A 19,879-nucleotide genomic window follows, 5' to 3' on the forward strand; every position below is an offset into this window, starting at 1 on the left:
ACAGGAAAATAAGCTTGGAGTAAGCGCACAACGTGTCATCTAATGAATACATGTATTTCTGTGATTGAAATTATTTTTTCATGAGGATCACTGTGGTTATTGTTGTTGATTGTGACCACTAGGAGGTGCTACATCGCCACAAAGCCATCATTAAAGGGCAATGACGAGACTTCCAAGTGAGGCTTTAAAACAGTTTAAAAGAAATTTAATAAATGTGCCTTTCTATCTATAAACAAATATAACTGTGAGCTATATTTTTGGGATATTTATGGCTGTGTATCTTTGCAGCAATCTTCTTCTTTTGGCTGCTTCCTTTAGGGGTCACCACAGGAGACCATCTCACCCTGTCCCCCAGCATCCTTCTCTATTACACTGGTGTAAAAGAGAAGTTACTCCTTCACTGCATCCATATGAACATAATTTTGTATCATATATCCCACCTCTGCATGTGTCCAAACGATCTCACCTTTGCCTCTCTTTGTCTCCAAACTGCTCAATTTGTGCTGTCCCTAATGTCCCCCAATGAAAATCTGACGATATTCAGATAAATGCCTGGTCCTGACCCCATGCATTTAGTAAACATTTATTAAAATATATAATTTTCACACATAAACACCATACAGCTGGAAAACCACACTGAAGAACAACACAGAAATTAATTTGAAAAACACACCTCCATGTTTATTCATGAGTTATACAAGATACGATACATTAGAGTATGTACAAAAGTCTCAACAATGAAATATCAAAAGAGAAAATAATACAAATATTTTAATCTTTCTTCCAATAAAAACCTGCATCGTGTCTTATTGCAAGCCAGCTTCTTCAGACTGGCATTACGCTTCAAGTCAGCCACTGGGTGTCTCTTATGAAAGGTCATATTTATAAAATGTGGTGTGAGGTTATTTTGAAATCCGGCAAGCATGTATAGGTTATCTAAGAGAAGTAATGCCAGCATGCCTGTAGAGGTATGCAGTATGTGCAAGGACATTTGTGAGCACTCTGTGCCAGTGTGCAGCTATCGACATACAGTTTGAATGCATACGTTGCTGACAATGAACAAACCATAATCAGTTTTTCTCTTCTGCATCTACAACAGTTCCAAAAACCAAAAATATCACTTTGCACTCAAAACATTTAAACCGCTGTCTCAAGCTTTAATACCCGTTCAGCATGCAGTTACAATCAGACTCATAAACTTCAGTTCCAGAGGAGCGTTCGCCCTAAATCTGACGGCCTTCGCTGTTATCGCGCCACATCTTAAACTTACAAAACTGAGCTGTAACAAAGACAATTGAACCCCTCGCTTCATAAACGCGCCGATCAAGATGCAGAAACCTTTTAAAGTCCGGCAGTAATGACACAAAATCCCAGTGTGTTGCATACCGGCAGCATGCGTGCTCATGCACTCTGCAGCTACTGGAGTTGCATGCAGCTGTGCGGTACACATTCAGCCTGTTCCTCCAGCTCAGGGCAGGGGGTTCCAGCGTTGGCTGGTCGTAAGAGGATGTAACGTGTGCGGTGGCGGACGCCGCCCCTGGAGCAGGGACCCAGACACAAACCCCAAGACGACCAGAGCGACACTTCACAGTCCAATGGCGTTGCTGAGAAAGAGATGAGGAAAATATAAGAGACAGCCAAAAAGGTGTAGAAGTACTGCGATTTACCAAAGACGCAACTATGCTGTGAGTTTCCTGTAGCATTTAAAGGGACTGAGTGCATTCCCATTTTATACTATGATTTAACCAACCAAATACTCATTAAATCACATTTCTATTTATTCAGTAGAGACATAGACTGCTAACCTACTTAAATCATCATTATATGTGACTAAATGAACCATAATGTGACTTCAATGCAATGAAAAACACAATAAAACCACATTATGTGTCTCTTTGATTACCTGTGCTCTCCTATCCAATCATTCGCATCGATATTTGGCCTTTCAGCATTAAATGTGTCCAGTGGTCATACCTGAGAAGCGGCGGGGACTGATAGAGTTGGGCAGAATGTGGTTGGACATCGCGGTTTGATGGTCACGTGATCTGCTCTGTCGCGTGATCCTTATGCTGGCAATCGGTGGAAGATCCTTCAAGCGTGGATAGTAGAAGGAGTTGGCCGGGTGGTTTGGAAACTGAGAGGTGATCTGGAGAAGTCAACAAAGAGCGGTGAGGCATATCTCATCAGGAGAGCCAGCAGATTCTCAAGACAACTTTGAATGGACAATAGCCCACTTTCAGACACATGCTGGGAAAAGATAGATGGTCCGTTACGCAAGAGAGCCTTCTTAACTGAAAAAACAACTTCATGTCAGACGTGAGGCCTGCCAAGCAATAACTTAAGTGAAGGAATGATATCCCTTAAGCATCCTGCAAAGTTCTAAAAATAAAAATAAGACTATACAAAAATGTACCTAGAACGTAGAGAAGTGTCAGGTTATGAGCACATGATGTACTAGTCCACACTGGAAGCATTCCTACCTTTGTGATGTTTTCTGGAGGGCTGGTGGGGAAGTTGGGAGAGGAGAAAGTGAATCCACTGTCTGTGCCGGCATCATAAGGGTGGAGGTCAACCGTCACTTCCTGTTTCCACTGGTTGCCCTCACAAAGATTTAGGCTGTCCACACCAACAAACCAGTCAGGGCTGGGGATCACCTTCACCATCAGGGACAGCTGTTGATACAAGAGACACTGTTAAGTGAATATTTAAGCTTATAGGCCAGAACTAGTCTTAATCGGTCAAGTCATCGGTTCATAAGCAGATTTAAACTGAGTGGCAAAGCTATAAAGTGCTTTAATGTTGACAGCATGGATGTCTTTGTGTCGGTGTCAGGGTGGAAAAGCTAACTTACAGGGCCCTGTGGGAAAAAATAAATGCCACCTAAACCTAAAAAGTGGCAGCAAGAACTGCAATCAAGCATTTGTAATAATTGGCAATAGGTCTTTCAGATTACTGGGGCTCACCATCTTTGCAGAATTGTTTTAATACAACCCTAGTAAGTGGTCTGCTTATGGTCATCCCAAAGCATCTCCATCAGATTTAACTCCAGACTTTGATTAGGCCACTCCAAAACCTTTCTGTTCATTTTTCAGTCATTCAGAGGTCAGTTTGGGTTTGACTAATGAAATGTGCATGATGATCTAAAACATGTAAGTGCAACAAATATGCAAAAAAAAAAGAAAAAAGAAAGAAATCAGGAAGGGGCCAGATACGTTTGAATGAATTGTTCATTATTTTGATTTATTTTCACCCTGCAAAGCATCAGCAGCATTTTGTGTTCAGTCACTATTCTCAGATGTCAGACTATGACGGTGAGCATTTTCCTTTTAACATCAGCGATGATGAAAATGCAGTCACATTAATCATTAATTAGTAGTCTAACTCACTATAGCACAAATGTTACACTCAATCTTCTGTTATTATTTCTGTGGTTACAATCAAAAGTCTAACTGTGGAATTTTGGATGAGAAAAGGCTGACTGAAGGCTGTTTGGGGAAGAAAAGACAAACAATCCATAAAAAACAATAAATCTGATCCCATCAGCACAGCAATATTTTGTTATAATGCTTCTTGTCTTTTAGTATAGTCTAAACCGTAATTATGTGGACAGCCAAGCTCTTTTTGTTCATCAGGCTCTGTGCTTTAGAGCATCCACTTTGTTCTAAAGTAATGCTAAAAACATCCCAGCTTTAATATGTAATAGACGTGATATACTTATATTTCCAAATTACAGGGCCCAGATTTTCGGGGGTTCAACAGCAGTTGGACATTTGGCTACCAAGTGTGTTACATTTAAACATTAGAATATGTACTAAAGAGTTTAGACTGACAAAAAGTGCTTGTCAATATAAGTAAACAACGTGGTCTTCCAGAGGGATCAGAGATAGTTGGCTTGACAGATCAACAGACAGGCATGCACGCAGTAACACTCTCAGAAATAAGCTTACAGTATAAGCCCATTTTTGTCCTGATAGGTATTATCTACACGAAGTTATCGCCTAAGCAACATTACTGGACCTTAAGGCAGCTTTTCAGGGGCCAAAGAGAGTACATATTTTCACTTTTAGGGTTTGTGAGGCAGATTATGTTCAGTTTCTTTAGTATCCAAGTCCTTTAATGTAATCAATTAGATTATGTTCACCTGTGACTCTGCTTCAATCTTCCGTCTGTGTATTTATAGTGCTGCCTTCCCTCTACTGTCAATGTCACTGTTAACTTTACACAATACAAGTTTCTGTTCTCTGGTTTTTAGTGTCTTCTAGCCCCAGGGAGTTTTTACTATTATTTGACTTTGTTTCTCTTTTGTGTTTTGCCTCACAAACATCATCAGCTTAACAAAGGGCTTGCCTTTTGCTCCTGCCCCCCCGTGTCTGCATGTTGGGTCCTTCTTCACCACACACTAACACCTAAACTTGTAAAACCTAAACTTGGGCTCTCTGTGTTAAAGTGGATACATGTGACTGTCCAAATGCTCACTGCGTGAACTATATTACAGGAATCATTCTGCAGAACTATAAATGCATTAAGAATGACATCACGCTCAAAAACACAGCTGATCTCAGGATTTATAGCTCTAAAACTTATAAATGCATGTGAGTTCATGAGCTCACTCAGTTTCCTGTACAGGTTTAGATTGTGTGTTCTCTGTGATGGATGTTTCCTGAGTGCCAGTGACCTCATACAGGAAGTGGCCTGGAGGTCAGCACACACCGAGTTCACAGATGACCAGAAAAAAGCACATCTGAAAACGCCTTCTCACTCAAGGGCCGATATTTGAGGACCTTGGCTAAGCTGCTCAGTCTCAGGGAGGGATTGCTGGGCTTGGCTGGCTTTTGATGGATAGGAAAGGGTGGCCTGGAGGATGGGGGGGAAAGAGCTGGAACAGAAATCAAACTAGTCAAAAGAGACTCAGACAGGAGAGTAGCTAGAGTCAGAATGACACATGAGGTCTGTTTCTTGGCTGTAATTCATGCCAGAGAACAGAAAAAAACAAATCAGAGGTCGCACTCTTGCTTTTATGAATCTACTCATTCACTCTTTCCTTTCTTCCTCCCTTTATTCTGCAAACACCGCTCCTTCATCGTCCTCTTTTTTCAGCCTCCTCTGAAACAGCGGCTTTTCCAAGAAATCATTCCGCTATATCCATCGGGCCACTCAGCAAGGATGTCTTCTCAGGGGTATTCCTCGTCAGCAGCTTGATCAGTCCGCGGATGTTTTGCAACGCACGGGCCAGGAAGTGTCTCCAAAGCATAGACGGTTTCAAATCTCCCATGACCCCTCTCACTTTTTTCCCCAACCCATCAAAACAAACAGCATAGTCATCCCTGAAAACATGCGACTCTGTCACCTGAATTCTTGCTCTCAAAAAGCCCTGAATTTCCCAACGGGGCTTATTCGTTGTAATCTGTCTGTTTTAAATTACACACCAAGAGCAGAAGAGTCATGAGCAGTGGAGATGGAAATCATATGTGTTTGGGATTTTTTTGCTTTTTAGGTCACTGAGCATGAGTGTTTTGGTTGTTTGGAAGAGAAAGGATGGTATTTATAAATGAGCGTGCGGGAGAAACAGACAGAGAAGCACAATAGCAGACTGAGCAGACGACAGCTTCACATCATTCACGTGTGCTCAGCACAAAACCGCCGATGTCACGCTTTCCTTTGCTGTTCTGCCCACAGGTCTAAAAACAGACCATTTGAAAGCAGCCACAGGCATCATATACCTAGATGACAAGCTGCTAAGCTGCTGTCCATGACTCGTACTTACCAACGATGCCCTCCGACCAGGTTGTTTATGATTTTTTTAAGGTCCTCGGGTTCAAGCAGTGCGACAGGCAATAAACAAATGTAGGTCACCAGACTTTCAGGCAGACACACACCTATTCCTACAAGCTCCAGTAAAATGTCCACCCTCTCCTCTATACACCTTTTTCCTTCTTGTTCATCAGCTGCGTATGCCTGACTCATAAAGGGGTTATTTTATTTCGAGTTGTAACTTTTCCACATGGCCATGCCTCAAATCCTTTGCCTTTGTTTAAGGCCCGGCTCCTAAATTTAACCCGAGCCTCAACAAAGAGTCCAACCGTGACTTTTGCTCCCGCACTCGGTCACCATTCAAGATACGCAGCGCTATCCAGCAATGAGTAAAGCCACAACCTTAAATATGGCTCATGTGGGACCACAGCGGTTATCCTCCACAGCTGGTTCTTTAGTGCAACAGTTTCACATTGTGTTTCCTTAGAAAAGGATTTTCCCTGCTAAGCTGCAGTACAGGAAATCTGACACAGAAGAAAAGAAAAGTTTGCAAAAAAAAAATCTTGGTAAACATTTACTTAATTTGGTTCACTCGGGTAGCTGAAGTCACATGAAGATGTTCTGATCACCTGGGATCACTTTAAGGTTGAGCACACGGGTAAAATGATCAAAGCAACCATTAAATGTTGGTGTAGAAGAGGCATGGGAGCATATGTTATTATTCTTGTCTGCTTCCAAAATATGGAGCCAGTTGAAGGCTTAAAGCAGGTAAACTGTTAGCAAAAGTTATCTACAAAAGCAGCTGACATTTTCTTGTCTTTATTGGACCATGGGCGAAGTGTAAAAACAGTGTGCTGCTCTTTATATAGTGGGTGTCATCTAGTTGTTATATATTTAATTTCATCATCACATGAAGACAGATTCCAGATTCCACTCGCTATATTGTAACGTTTGCTGTACCAATTTATCAAACTTCTTATCTAACGCTAAGAAAACAGGCAAATGTGTTTCCAGAAACAGCTCCCTGTGCTGCGCGTCATCATGGGTCCGCAGCAGACAGAGCACAGACCTTGCAGGATGGATGTGGGCGTTTGTGGCTGCAGAGCTGAAGCACTTCAGCTAAACATAGGCTGATTGGATAGTGGAAAGAAGTGGTGAAGTGTTTAATCAGAGCAGATGAACGTGGATGTTATGGGGAGGCTGGTCACCAGATGACGGAATAGGTTTAGCCCAGCAGATGGTTTGTGTGACTTACTGCGTCTGAGTATTTATGAAGGTAAATTTGTGCCTACCAGTGAACTCCGGGGATGAATAAGCATCTCTGTGGAGCTGTGCCCGATGCCGTTGGGGATGCCAGCCGTTCGGTACATGGCGCCGACCACGCGCTTCTTCCTGGCCTCCTTGGCTGTCTTCATCAGCTCCACCGTCACTCCGAGTTCAGCGAAGCTCTGAACCCCTGCGCTGGCTGGAGCGCCCTCCTCCCATAGCCGAAAATGACAATTATGGCTGACCGCTAAAGAGAGAAAAGAAATTGAAGAAAGAGGAGATGACAGGAGTAAGATGCTTATTCACTGGAATGCATATCAATGTCAGCGAAGCACCACAGAGCCTCAGCCAGACGATGAGATCATTTCCACCAGTGGAGCCTGCATGTATTTCTATGGCTCTCTCCTCCTTCCTGCACTTAAGCATTTAATTCTAAAGGAATTGCCCACATGCATGTCTTTGGCAATATTGCAAGGTTACAGTTACGTCTTTTCTCCATCTATCACTGAAGAAACCACAACACTGCTGCCAGGAGGTAGGTCAGGAACTCGGATTGGCAGCCAGATGGTGGATAAAATAATAAATTCATAACTTTTACTCTTGTTTTTTCTGATACGTCGGGTCCGTGAGCATTTGCCTCACATTCCTATGTTTTGTTGTGGCTATCTATGAAATCGCTTTGAATGGAGACACTGATTTAGGCTGAACTGTTTGTACCACAGCTTCTGGAGCTACGTTGTTGAATCCCACAGAGCTACTGGCCTGGGCCGGTGGTTTTAAGGGCAAAGTAAGGTTAGCCAGAAACACGTTGACAAATGCTCTGATGGTTCTGCCTTACCTCACTTTTCAGACCCGCGTACAGACGCACGCACGCCAACGCATTTAAGTTAAAACGCCGAACCACACACACACATGATCTGCCCAGCACACTTCACACACTATCTTGTTTCTTTCCAAACTGCGATTACTTCATGCTTAATTACATTACCATCCTAACAAACTTCCCACAAGCATCATTGAAACTTGATAACCCATCACGTTTGAGCCCTATCAAGACATTAAATCCCATTTCCCTCTAATTCTCTTGAGTATTTGTTTTTGGCTATGACAAACTCCATTCCTCCTTTATTCTGTTGGCCGTCAGACCTTCTTCAGGTTGTTTTTTTGTGCGGTGACAGATTTCATCCCCAGTTTTCTTTGTGTCCCCCTGCTGCAGACTCTGAGGCTACTGAAGTCTTTGTTTTTCTTTTCTTGTGACAAAGTCCAATCCCCGGTGCCCAGCACCCTAGAACATTAAAAGCCATTATGGGTGTGTCAGAATCTCTGATGCCTCTGTCTATATGGAGTAAGTAGGACATCATCCTCTGGCAAAGCAGTCAAGCACCAATGGGAGACCTAGAAACCAGACAAAGCTGCAGCCACCACACAGCAGTCCAAGACGCCGCACACACAGATGTGCAGACATCTGCCATCCATCCATCCACAATGTTTGTTTTTTGCTTTTTTTAAAAGAGGGAGAATATAAGGTTGTATCTGGTTCTGCTTCTCCTCCTCCTGGCTCCGAGGTGAGTGGTCTGACCCCACCACACCCCAACTATCATCACCCACCTTCAGCAGCCCCAAACTCACCACTCCAGTCTTTACCGCCAACACTGTGGTAAACCAGCGGAAATGTGGGAAGGAGAGTAGGACTGACTTGAAGAAATAGAGAAATATTAAAGATACAGCTGAAGAGAAGTTAGAGAAACAAAGAGAAACGCTACCATCTGGGAGCGTTTAGGTTGTTTTTCTTGTTGCTCTCAACTTTTTGCTGTTTTGCTCATTAACATCTCTAACCTCTTTTTGTATGCAGTTGTGCATGAAGCTCCTTGATGAGGAACAAAAAATAAATAAACTGCCCTTGGGTGAAGCAGAAGTTGCTTCAGTGTGACTGCTCGTCCAAAATGTCCTTAAGTCTCACTGTGAATGTGATTTGTGCATTTTGATTGGCTCACCTGTTACACAAAAGCTTTACATCGGTAAACTCTTAACTGCTGAAAATAAATGAAAAAAAAATACTGTGACTCTTTGCTGCTGTTGCGAATCTGAAGTAATAGTGCACATGCAATGGATTATCAGGTGTCACAGTAAAAATTTCCATTTAACATGGATGATTTTCCAGTAACCTGTGTTTCCACCCCCATGGGTCTTTCTCACCTATGAGTTTGGACCACTGTGCAGGGGGTCGGAACAGTGGATACTGCTTTGGGAAAGCCTGAGGGCTCCAGTGACCAGTAAAGACCAGGATGTAGGAAGCAGGACTCTTGGCTGTGCATTCTGTCCCAATGAGCGGTCGCAAAGGCCCAGCAAATGTGAAGCCAAGCTTCACAAGTACGAGAAGGAGCTGCTGCAGCCAGCCACAGGTCAGGTGCTCTGATGACATCATCTGCAAGAAATGGAGAAATGAAAAACAAAAAAACAAAAAAACATTAAAGTCTTTCTCCTTGCTCTGTGCACAATCATTGTAAAAAGAAATAAATAAATCACTGTGGCAAATGGCATGAACAAAAAGCTGCTGAACAAGTCTACCATAAACTCTGTGACATATAATCTTTGTACGTGGGCAAGTAAATGAAAAGATCGCAAGACGAACATTTAGGAAACCAAACCCAGACAATCCCGGAAAATCAGTATGAGTGGGGAAATTCCATATCCCAGCCCTGATATCAAAACACAGCCTTTTTATCAAAGACCAAAGCCCGATGAACTCCCTGACCCTTAGGCTTCCTATTAAAGAAACTCTCCCATTTCTTTGGTCGGGCCAAGAGACTTCTGACAAAAAGCCAATTTCTGGCTACAGGGAAAACATCACGTTGTAAAGGCGTTTAAAGGCGGCGTCTACAGCAGAAATGCTGTAGACGCCGCCTTTAAATAAAACAACATCTCTGAGGATGGATACAAATTTCTGTCTGCTCTACTGATCTCACCGGCTGACCATCCACTGACCACCAGCTGCTGACTCAGACTCACACTCTATTAAGAGGCAGAGGGGCGACGGGGGCATGACAATTGCTCAAAATGCATTTCAGCTCCATAGGTCACAGTCTAGAAACCCCCATTTGTTTTGAACTCTTTGTGATTTTTACATTCATGAGAACAATATTATTGGGAAATCCACAGAAATTCTGGTGAAAATGCTTTTAGTTGAATTTATTTTTAAATTTGTGGTGTTTTGTTTTTCTGTTTTTTTAATGAGTCTACCGTTGTGGAGAGATAATCTGTTATCTCTAACAAAGTAGCCAACAAAGTAGTCACTACATCCGTCCTCTCAATTTTCTGTTTTATAGCAACAATAACATTATTCACTTTGTTGGAGTGTTGGCCTGGTATTTACTGTCATTGGACGAGCAGAAGAAAATGGATGGCTGTGAATTATAAACTCTCTCCACCACAACTACTTCTATGTTGCATACTGAGGGTAAACAAGTAGTGTTGTTTTTACTTTGTTTTTTAAGATTATTACAAAAAATCTCAGCTCAACTTGCAACTTTGCAATCAAACCAACTATAAAAACCAGATAAACTGCTGGGACAGCTGTTCATTAGCAGAAGTACAGAATCGGCGAATCACAGGGCAAGAATTCTGTGCATTTCTGTGCAGACATAAAATAGAAAGGCAAAATTAAAATTGACTTTAATAACTACTTGTTACAACCAAGGTATGCAGAAGAGCAACTCTGAACCTTGAAGCTGAAAGGCTACAGCAGCAGAAAACCAAATTGGGTGCCGATTTTGTCAACTAAGAACAGGAAGTCGAGGATAAAATTCATAGAGCTCACCAATACTGAACAACAGCAAACTGGAAAAATGTCCCAATTTCTGCTGCAGCTTTCAAAAGGTAGAGTCAGAATCTGGTGTAAATAACATGAAAGCATGGAACCATCCTGCTCTGTATCAACAGTTTGGGCTCCTTCATACCAACTGAGCATTGCTGTTGATCATGTCCATCTGGATGCTTCCAGCCATGTCACAAAGCTCAAATCATCTCCAGATGGTTTCTTGAACATGACAATGAGTTCACTGTATTCAAATGGCCTCCACAGTCACCAGTTCTCAATTCAATAGAGAAACTGTGGGATGTGGTGCAACAGGAGATGTACAGCCAACAAATCTGCAGCAACTCTGTGATGCTGTTGTGTCAACATGGATCAAAATCTCTGAGGAACGTTACCAGCACCTTGTTGTATTTGTGCCATGAAGAATTAAGGTACTTCTGGGGGCAAAACAGAGTCCAACCAGGTACTAGCAAGTAATAAAGTAGCCAGTACACAAAAAGGAAAGACACACAGGGGCAGTGCATTAAAAACTTGAGCAATTGCAAAGGTGGGAAACACACAAGGGCAGGAAGCGGAGGATTAGGAAGCGGATTCTCACAGTGAAGAGGACAGCATTTGTGTTTGCTGCCAGCTTTCAAGGGTAGCTGTAATGACAGAACTTTGAGCAACTGGCATAGCCTTACTGTTGAACTCGTAATGGCAAAGAAAGAGTCCCACTGTCAGAAGAGTTAAAGAAGACGAGCAAGAAGAGCGGCAGAAAATCAGTAGTTGGATTCAGAAGGAAATTCACAGCCTCGGGACCCAAGAGGATTCAAAAGCAATTATTAGCTAGCATTATTTCTCCTAAATGAAAGAACAACCCTGCAGTGCTGTGTGTCATAGTGTGCACGTACCAATTTACATCTAAATTTGTTCCAGATCTGGCTTTTTGATTCCACTTTCAAAATGTGATCTTACAATTATTCCCAAATACCGTCCTAATCCAAACTGGCACCTAGATTAGATGGGCCCAAAGTCATCGACATGCTTCGCTGAGTCGAGCATTTCAAGGGAAAATACACAAAATGACATCACCTCACTTATTGTGTTTTATTTGCAGATCCTTTAGCTCCGTCTCCAGTCTGTAACTTCGAGGCAGATCTTTTTTTCCGCTTGTGTGATACAGAAAGGGAGAGTGGCATTTGTGTGAGTTACTACAGTATAACTAAAACTCCAAGCAGCTGCAGAATGCAGACAGTTAAATTTGGGCAAGTCAAAAACACACACGTGTGTATGTAACACCCCCCCCCCCCCCCCCCCCCCCACACACACACACACACACACACACAACACTCATGTCCACATTGTCAGTGAAGTCTATTTTCAGGGGTCAGATAGTATTACTCCTCCAATATAGCTGCAAAACTCCAACTCTGACACTTTTCTGACCGCGTCCTCGCAGCGTGTTTTATCCATTCCCCGTCTCCATTAAATGTCTCCACTGCACTGTTTAACTGCCAGCTGTAAAAAAATACCCCACATATGGTGACACACAGAGGTCCCAATTGATCGTGCAGCTCAGTCATCAGATCACCTCACTGACTGCTGCAGCTTGGCTGGAGTCAGATGAAGCTTCAGGATGAGAAGTATGGGTCTCCTTCCAGAGAGTAACTTCAGCTTCTTATCTTATCTTTGTGACTGAAGCTTGTGTGTGGCTTTAACATCACCATGTGAACTTGGTAACTGTGACTGTCCTGTCTGCTCTCTCCACTATGTTTATTAGAGAAAAGGAGGTCAACGCTGTGACAGGGTGATGCAAACACTTACTTAAACACTCTGGACATATATGATCTTTTATTCTGAAATTATTTGTTTCTGATCAACTCTGACCTGCTCTACAGTGAGACTGGTTTATTTGACCCTCTTACGCTCCTTTTGAATTCATCCCATTGACCCCGTAACACACTAAAGAGACATTTCTTGAATTCCCACATGGACACGGTGAGCTTTATCGGTTAGCACGCAGACACACTACCAGCTGATGCGTGCTGCTGCAACACACGCAGAGATAATAGCTTCTTTTTTTTTAAAAATACACATAAAAGACACAAAAACTGTCAAACACGCAGTTACATGCACGCACACAATTTAGATGTGCACTCACCAGTCGGCACAGACAGACAAACACAGCGGTGTTTCTGTCAGGCACGAGACACAATAAAACAAGGGGATGTGGCGCAGAGCCAAACTTAAGCGGCTGCCGCCCTCCGGGCACATTTACTGTGCAATTAAAGTGGCTTCAAGCAGAGATAATACACACATTCACCTCAGCTCATACACAAAGGCATTCGGTTATGAACACAAAAGCACAGATTTGTTCACGCAGCCAGAGGTACGTTTGTTTTTAACAAGAAAATGGAAAGGGGATAATTTGCTTTTGTGGCCAAGATTTTTCATGAAAATCTTTTACGGGGCAACGGCCGGTTTAGGAGTTTGTGTCGAGAAGGGAGACACATCAGTCTGTCTTAAATTAGCCTACTTCTACGCAACCATTTCATTCATTCGTGCATACAAAGAGAAAACGCAGTGAGATGTGCATCACATCGACGGCAGGTCTGAAACTTTAACTGCTTCTCGTGTAGCTGGAAGGGAAATTATGATACCTGGTACAAAAGAAAAGTGAGGAGGCACTGCCTGAGTTTGGCTTTCCTGACGATATGGATTTATAATATGAAAAAAGAAGAACTAAAAATCAGCTGTGAAACAGAAAAATCTAGTCGAATCATTCCTGCAAGGGAAGAGTTCAGTGATGGGAAATTGATTCATCTCTTTATTTACTTGAATATTTCAATCACTGCCACTTAACACAAATCTGCTACATTTCAGAGAGAATAGTGTAATTATTAGATACTTTACTAGCTAGTAGCAAGATCACAAATTAGTTTTGTGTACAACCAACCTTCAGTCTGGGCTTTTTAAATGCATGCAGTATAACATAACGCTGAATTTGCAGAATTAGATACTTTCAATTGAAATTTGATGTGTCATATGATTATATTACATTATATTTCAGAGGCAATACTGACAAGGTTAAAATTATACATTTACTTAAGCAAGATTTTCCATTAAAGTGGGTATTTGGGTTAAACTCACCCAGGCTTTCTGTGCAGTGAATGAATGAAGTGTGTGTTCCCTACCTGTGCTGGATTATCAGTGACAGAGAGAAGCTGCAGCAGACTCACAGAGAGGGTACAGCTCCACTTGCTCCCTATTGTAACCGGTTTTCTGGTGCAGCCTTATCAACCTTTATCCCTCGGTTGCCCGTCTTTATCTCTTTCCAAATTTCTCTCCTCCTCCCTTCTCCGTATCTCCTCATGTTACCCTTTCTCTCTTCCTTTCTCCTGCTTTCTCCTCCCCCTCCTCGTTTTTTTTCCCTTTTCCTCCCCCTACTTCTCCTTGTATGGAAAGGCAGTTAACAGCCTCACTCCTCTCCCCTCTTTTCTCCCTCTTAGCCTCTCTCTCTATTCTTTCAGTGGCTGTGTAAATTCAACAGGCACATTGCTGACAAGGTAATCAACACCACCTTGGCCTCTCTCTCTCTCGTCATACCCCGTTCAGCTCTATGTATTATCTTGCCCCCGTTTTTCAGCTCAAGCTGTCAGACTTGAGAGGTGTAGAGTTGCTGAATAATGGCAGTAAATTAGAAAGAGAAAGAAGCGGGGCTTCATGCACAGACATGCAACCTGGATAACAGATGAGCTCAGTCTGGACAGAAACATGGGCTTTTATTTCTGCAGTGAATGCACTGATTGGACACCGCAGATAACCAAAGAGTTTAAAGTGGTTCCTGTCTACTTTTTTTCCCACCCCTTTCAAATAGTTCTCCTGTCCTGTGGCCTATCCATCTGTGATCTCAGTTGAGGAACCCCATTTCCTCAGGTCAGAGTGTCTAAGTATGTGTGTGTATATGAGAGAGTGAAAGAGACGTGTGGCCACCAGGTCCCACAGCTGGTAGACACATGGACGACCAGGGAGGTTTCTGTTGCCGGCCGCCACAAACTTATCAACGTGTCAGAGGCTGAAACTAAATAAGACTGTTTGTACGCGGTGCAACAAAGCAGCCTGCGTGTCATCAAAACACACACCCTGCTTGGGCTCAGTGTGGACCGAGCCTTGCCACTCTCAAGACATGTGCTATCAGCTTGACCTGGCAAACATCAGCCAGAGCAAGAAGAAAACAGGCAGCCATGTCACTATATAGCCCTAAACCTTCCTGGAATAAGAAGGGATGAAGAGGCGAGGGCAGAGGAAGAGTGGGGTTAGATGTGGATCGGGTAACAATTTGGACTTTGTGTCCTGCAGTTATAAACAATCACGCAAACACCATCAAACACATCTGTTTCCACTACTACTTCCTCACCAGCTCTATCTATCTATCTATCTATCTATCTATCTATCTATCTATCTATCTATCTATCTATCTATCTATCTATCTATCTATCTATCTATCTATCTATCTATCTATCTATCTATCTATCTATCTATCTATCTATCTATCTATCTATCTATCTGTCTGTTCATGCTGATGCTGTTGAAAGTAGGTTACGGGAAATAAGCATGACTCCCTTGCTGCTGCCTGCTGATTAATGACAGTGAGCTTAGCATCCAGACTGACTTACCGCGTTAATGTGAAATGTCAGTGACACTCTATCAGCTGCACAGGTGTGCATACGTGCATGCAATCAAACACACTGCACCCACAAAACGACCTCAGTTTTGACCCCACATTGGGAGGTATGCCGGTGGACACTGACACACGTGTGCCTGCAAACCTATGTGGGAATTGATGAATGCTTACATTACCATAACACATGCAGAGCTCACGGTTAAGCTGCGCTCTCCAGCGCATACACACACTCAAAAAGTCTCGCTTTAGGACACCGGATACAGCAGCGGATTTGCCTGACTGACGCAAATCGGCAAGATAGCTGGAGGTTTTCTTCCTGTCGATCACGTGCTCACGTCAGTGCTACACGAGCCAAGCGAGTAGGGCAATGAAAGGAAAACCGTGAGCTAATCACAGAGCGTTGTGCGTGGGACATACTAGATCCACTATGTCAGCCTCACTGCCATGAACAGTCTGCACCCCTATAACAGGAAAGAACAGCAGGGAGAACAGATGGATTACACCGATACACGGTGCATGAGACCAAAACCAACAATGTGTTCATCCATCTCTCAACTCCTCAGCACATCTTTACCCTCCCTCTGCCACGCAGCTTAAACTCATTTATCCCTGCAAGAGATAAATATTTAAAAACAAGTCACAAATATATACTCGTTCCCTAAAACACATGGGTGTGGAGATGTTACCGATGAAAGAGGAGTTGGCACGACAGAACAGAACATTTTGGTATAGGTTTCGATGTTTTGCAAAATGAAAATAAAAACAGAATCCAATAATTTTTAAATCATCTAAAATACTGTAAATAATTGAAATGTGAAAACTGAGAAATTTGTTTATTTCTTTGACCCAAAAAACACTATTTGAAGAGGATGTGACAGGGTCATGTTTACCCCTGTGTTACATCAGCTCATCTTTTAACAACAGTCTATAAGAGTTCGTGAACCGAGCAGAGCGACTGCACTAGCTTTGCAAGAAATGTATTTCCCAGTCTTGCTTGACAGAAGATGTTAGGTTCTCAACAGGGGGATTCAGGGCCTTTGTTAAAATGTATTACTCATTTATAAAGACACATACAGCTCATTTCATCTGTCCCCAAACAGACCCTGATTCGCTGCAATGGTAAGAAAGACCAGTGAAAATTTGTGATCAAACACCACCTCAGATTTCAAAGTGTGAATACATTCTCAGAAAGTGGGTCGACATCTTTAAAAATTACACATATTTTGAAAAGTACTCCAAAGAACCAAAATTTTCACAACAGCCATTATGTATGTCCAACCTTTGGACCTCGATTTTTTAATACAAATCGTAGATCTGCATGATTTGTGCTGATTTGAGATGGAGTGACCCATAATTACCTCAGAGTACCGTAAATGATGAACTGAAGCAGAGCATCTTGTTTTTTACGTCTTGTCTTTGAATTTGTAAATCGTTATTTGTGCTTTTGAAACCCATTTTACTATACTTGCCATTATTTTCAGTATATTTTTTTTATTTACATAGATATATCACATGTGTAGCATTCATTAAATTGTTTAGTAAGTTTATTTAATTGTTTAGTAATAAGAACAAGATCCCGGATAGAAGCGGGTGAAATGGACTTCCTCCGAAGGTTGGCTGGCCTCTCCCTTACAGATAGGGTGAGAAGTTCGGCCATCCGGGAGGGGCTCAGAGTAGAGCCGCTGCTCTGGCGCCTCCTGGGTGAGGTGTTCCCGGCACGTCCCATCAGGAGGAGGCTCTGGTGCAGAACCAGGACATGCTGAAGACATTTCTTTTTCTCATTTAGAATTTAATACAGCTGTATTTTCTCAATTCTGTATGCTTCACATTGTTTTGTTGTTTTTACTTACGTTTTGCACATTATCTCAAATATTTAAGTTATGTTATCTGTGATAAAGTCCCCTGTATTACCAAAGTGATGTTTTTTTTTAACAAAGTTGAAGTCGAAGATAAATTAACTATCTCAGAGTATCAGAGTACCGGATTCATTCATTTTAAATTGAAAGCAAAACTGGTATCTTACTGATTCGGTTACTAGAAAAGAATGAAATTACTCCAAAGATGCCAAACAGCTTTGAAGATAGGATCCCTCCACATGGGGGGACATCAATCTGCCAGACTAATTTATCATAAGGGCAAGCACGCAACCAATATGAGACACATGTGGGTCCGTCAAACCGCTCCCCTGTATAACCAGAAAGACTCCAAACAGTTTTATTTCTTAACGTTTTCAACTCTGTATCTAAGACCTCTGTGTTGTTTTCTTTTCCACTCAAACCTGCAGACGACTCGTTTTAAAGAGTAGTTAAATGAAATTACTGACCTTGCAGAAGCAGGGCAGGAACCAGTTCTCACATTTTACTGGCCTGACCTGAAGGACTCCCTCCTCCTCTGAACTAAACAAACAAATAAAAAAAAATGTGTTGGCACAGCATGGAAACTGACAGATGTCGCAATGGTGTGTTTGAAGTGTGTGTGAATCAGGTCTGGTAAATAATACCGTTGGCACCCTGGGCCTGCTTCATCTGCACACATGGTTACATAACACAGTATATGCTTGTCACTCTCTTAAACAAAAACAGTAAGTAGGGCTGATACTACCTCTGATGACTGATAATAATTTTGTAGTTTGTATGAACTGCAATTAAATTTGGTTAATTTTATTTGAACCATAATTTAACCAAGAAATTTTAGAAAATAGACTAAAATCTCTTTTTCTTTATACATCTATCTTCCAAACACAACAACATTCAGGTATAGCTGCTAGCATATACCTCAATACCATTATTGAGCTAAAGTGGTACATATGGTTACTATTAAACCTTGAAAACTAACCTTTTAAGAAAAAAAAGCCAAGACCCAACATAGCTATACAGTAAAACAATTCTAAAAAGCACATAAACAGCTGAAATTGAGTCACTTTTGATTATTGAGGCAAGATGCTCAGAGCTACATTAGCCGCTACTAGCATAGTAGCTGCTTTGTTGGTAGTGTGGGTGCCAGGAAAATGCATGCAGTTATTAAAATATGTGTAAACTTACATGGAAATACATCAGTATGTAAGACAAACACAGAGTTTGTGCAGTTTGAACACTCAAAGTCAGTATTTGGTGACTTAATTCTTCAATACAGTCTGAAATTTTTTAGGCTGCTTCGAAGCTCTCCAGCTCTTCTCTTTTTTGGATATTGACTGCCTTTTGCTCTGTTTTCTGTCGAGATGAACCCATAGTGCTCAATAATGTTGAGACCCGGGCTCTGGGGAGGCCAGTCCATGACTGACGGTGTTTCACTGTTTTTCCATCTAAGTATGTTTTAATTGCATCGGCAGAGTATCTGTGATCATTGCTAAAAAATGAAGCTGTTAACAGTCTGATGCTTGCCAGATGGCATTGCATAGTGGATCAAATATGACCGTAATTTTATGTGTTTATTTTAACGTTCTCCAATGCTATTGGCTGAAATGCAGCTCTAAACCTCTGTGCCTCCACCACGTTTTCAAGATGGCTGTTGACACTCACTGGTGCGCCTCTTTTTTGGCATCCTCTGACAGTGAACCAAGAATTTTAAATCTGGATTCATTACTCCACAAGACCTGTTGGCACTGATTTTTAGTGCAGTTCTTGTGTAATTCGGCACAGCTCAGCCTTTTCTCCCTGCTTATTTTCCTTCTGTGAACAGTAGATGGATCAGCTGAAGGGCCAAATGAATCTTTCATGTCATATGTCAGATCTATATTGCAATTTTTCCTATTTCTTATGGACAAGACTTCTAGGTAGTGTTAATCTGCTGTAGTTTTACCTGCATTTTTTGTCCTCTACTTGTCCAGTTTCCTCAAATTTGTTCAGGGCATACTGCACACCATGGGAAGAGCTACTAGCTCTTTAGGAACCACCTTGTTGGTGCAAAAAAAATACTACCTTATTCCTGTCAAACTGTTATCGTTTGAACTGTTCACACATTCAGCTGAAAAAATGGGAACAAATGATGTGGTTTTGTGACAGGCTGGTAGTTACAGTCTCTATCCTAGTTTTAAATCCAATTTAAAACTGGTTCTTTTTTTGAGTCGTTATATGTAGGCAACTCTGCTTCATCCCTTGAATTAGATGCCATTCTTTTACTTGAATAAGTGTTTCACAAGTCAGCATTACGTGGCTTAACAAAAAGATATATTCATCTAAAACAGCCAGGTACAAGCACTGGGCTGAGATGAGTGAAACAAAATATCCAGCGAAAGACTTTGAAAGACCTTTAGAAAGCCTGGAGAACTAGTGCTCAAGACCATTTAAAAAAAAAAAAAAAAAAAAAAAAAAAAGATACAAGGTCTGGCTCCTTTGAAATCAAATGCAGAGAAATGAGGGGTGGCTCTAGACTTGTGCACAGTA

At 41.9% G+C, this 19,879-nt stretch overlaps 1 protein-coding gene across 5 annotated transcripts; it reads right to left on the reverse strand.

The window, feature by feature from the left end:
• Positions 1-606: 606 nt before the first annotated feature.
• On the reverse strand, positions 607-18,682 carry spon2a (spondin 2a, extracellular matrix protein). 5 transcript variants are annotated; one of them, XM_082505735.1, is made up of 7 exons: positions 18,539-18,682; positions 17,821-17,893; positions 9,214-9,442; positions 7,044-7,264; positions 2,481-2,672; positions 1,975-2,146; positions 607-1,604 (listed from the first exon to the last, which is right to left on the reverse strand). In XM_082505735.1, exons 3-7 carry the CDS (start codon positions 9,440-9,442, stop codon positions 1,417-1,419), a joined length of 1,002 nt encoding a protein of 333 aa, XP_082361861.1. In that variant the 5' UTR covers positions 17,821-17,893; positions 18,539-18,682; the 3' UTR covers positions 607-1,416. The 5 variants fall into 5 exon arrangements, with proteins under 5 accessions (XP_082361861.1, XP_082361862.1, XP_082361859.1 ...); XM_082505736.1 differs by lacking the exon at positions 18,539-18,682 and adding an exon at positions 18,333-18,348; XM_082505733.1 differs by lacking the exon at positions 18,539-18,682 and adding an exon at positions 17,998-18,051.
• Positions 18,683-19,879: the final 1,197 nt, after the last annotated feature.

Source organism: Aulonocara stuartgranti (genome assembly GCF_965226115.1).
Source record: "Aulonocara stuartgranti genome assembly, chromosome: 2".
Lineage (NCBI taxonomy): Eukaryota > Metazoa > Chordata > Actinopteri > Cichliformes > Cichlidae > Aulonocara > Aulonocara stuartgranti.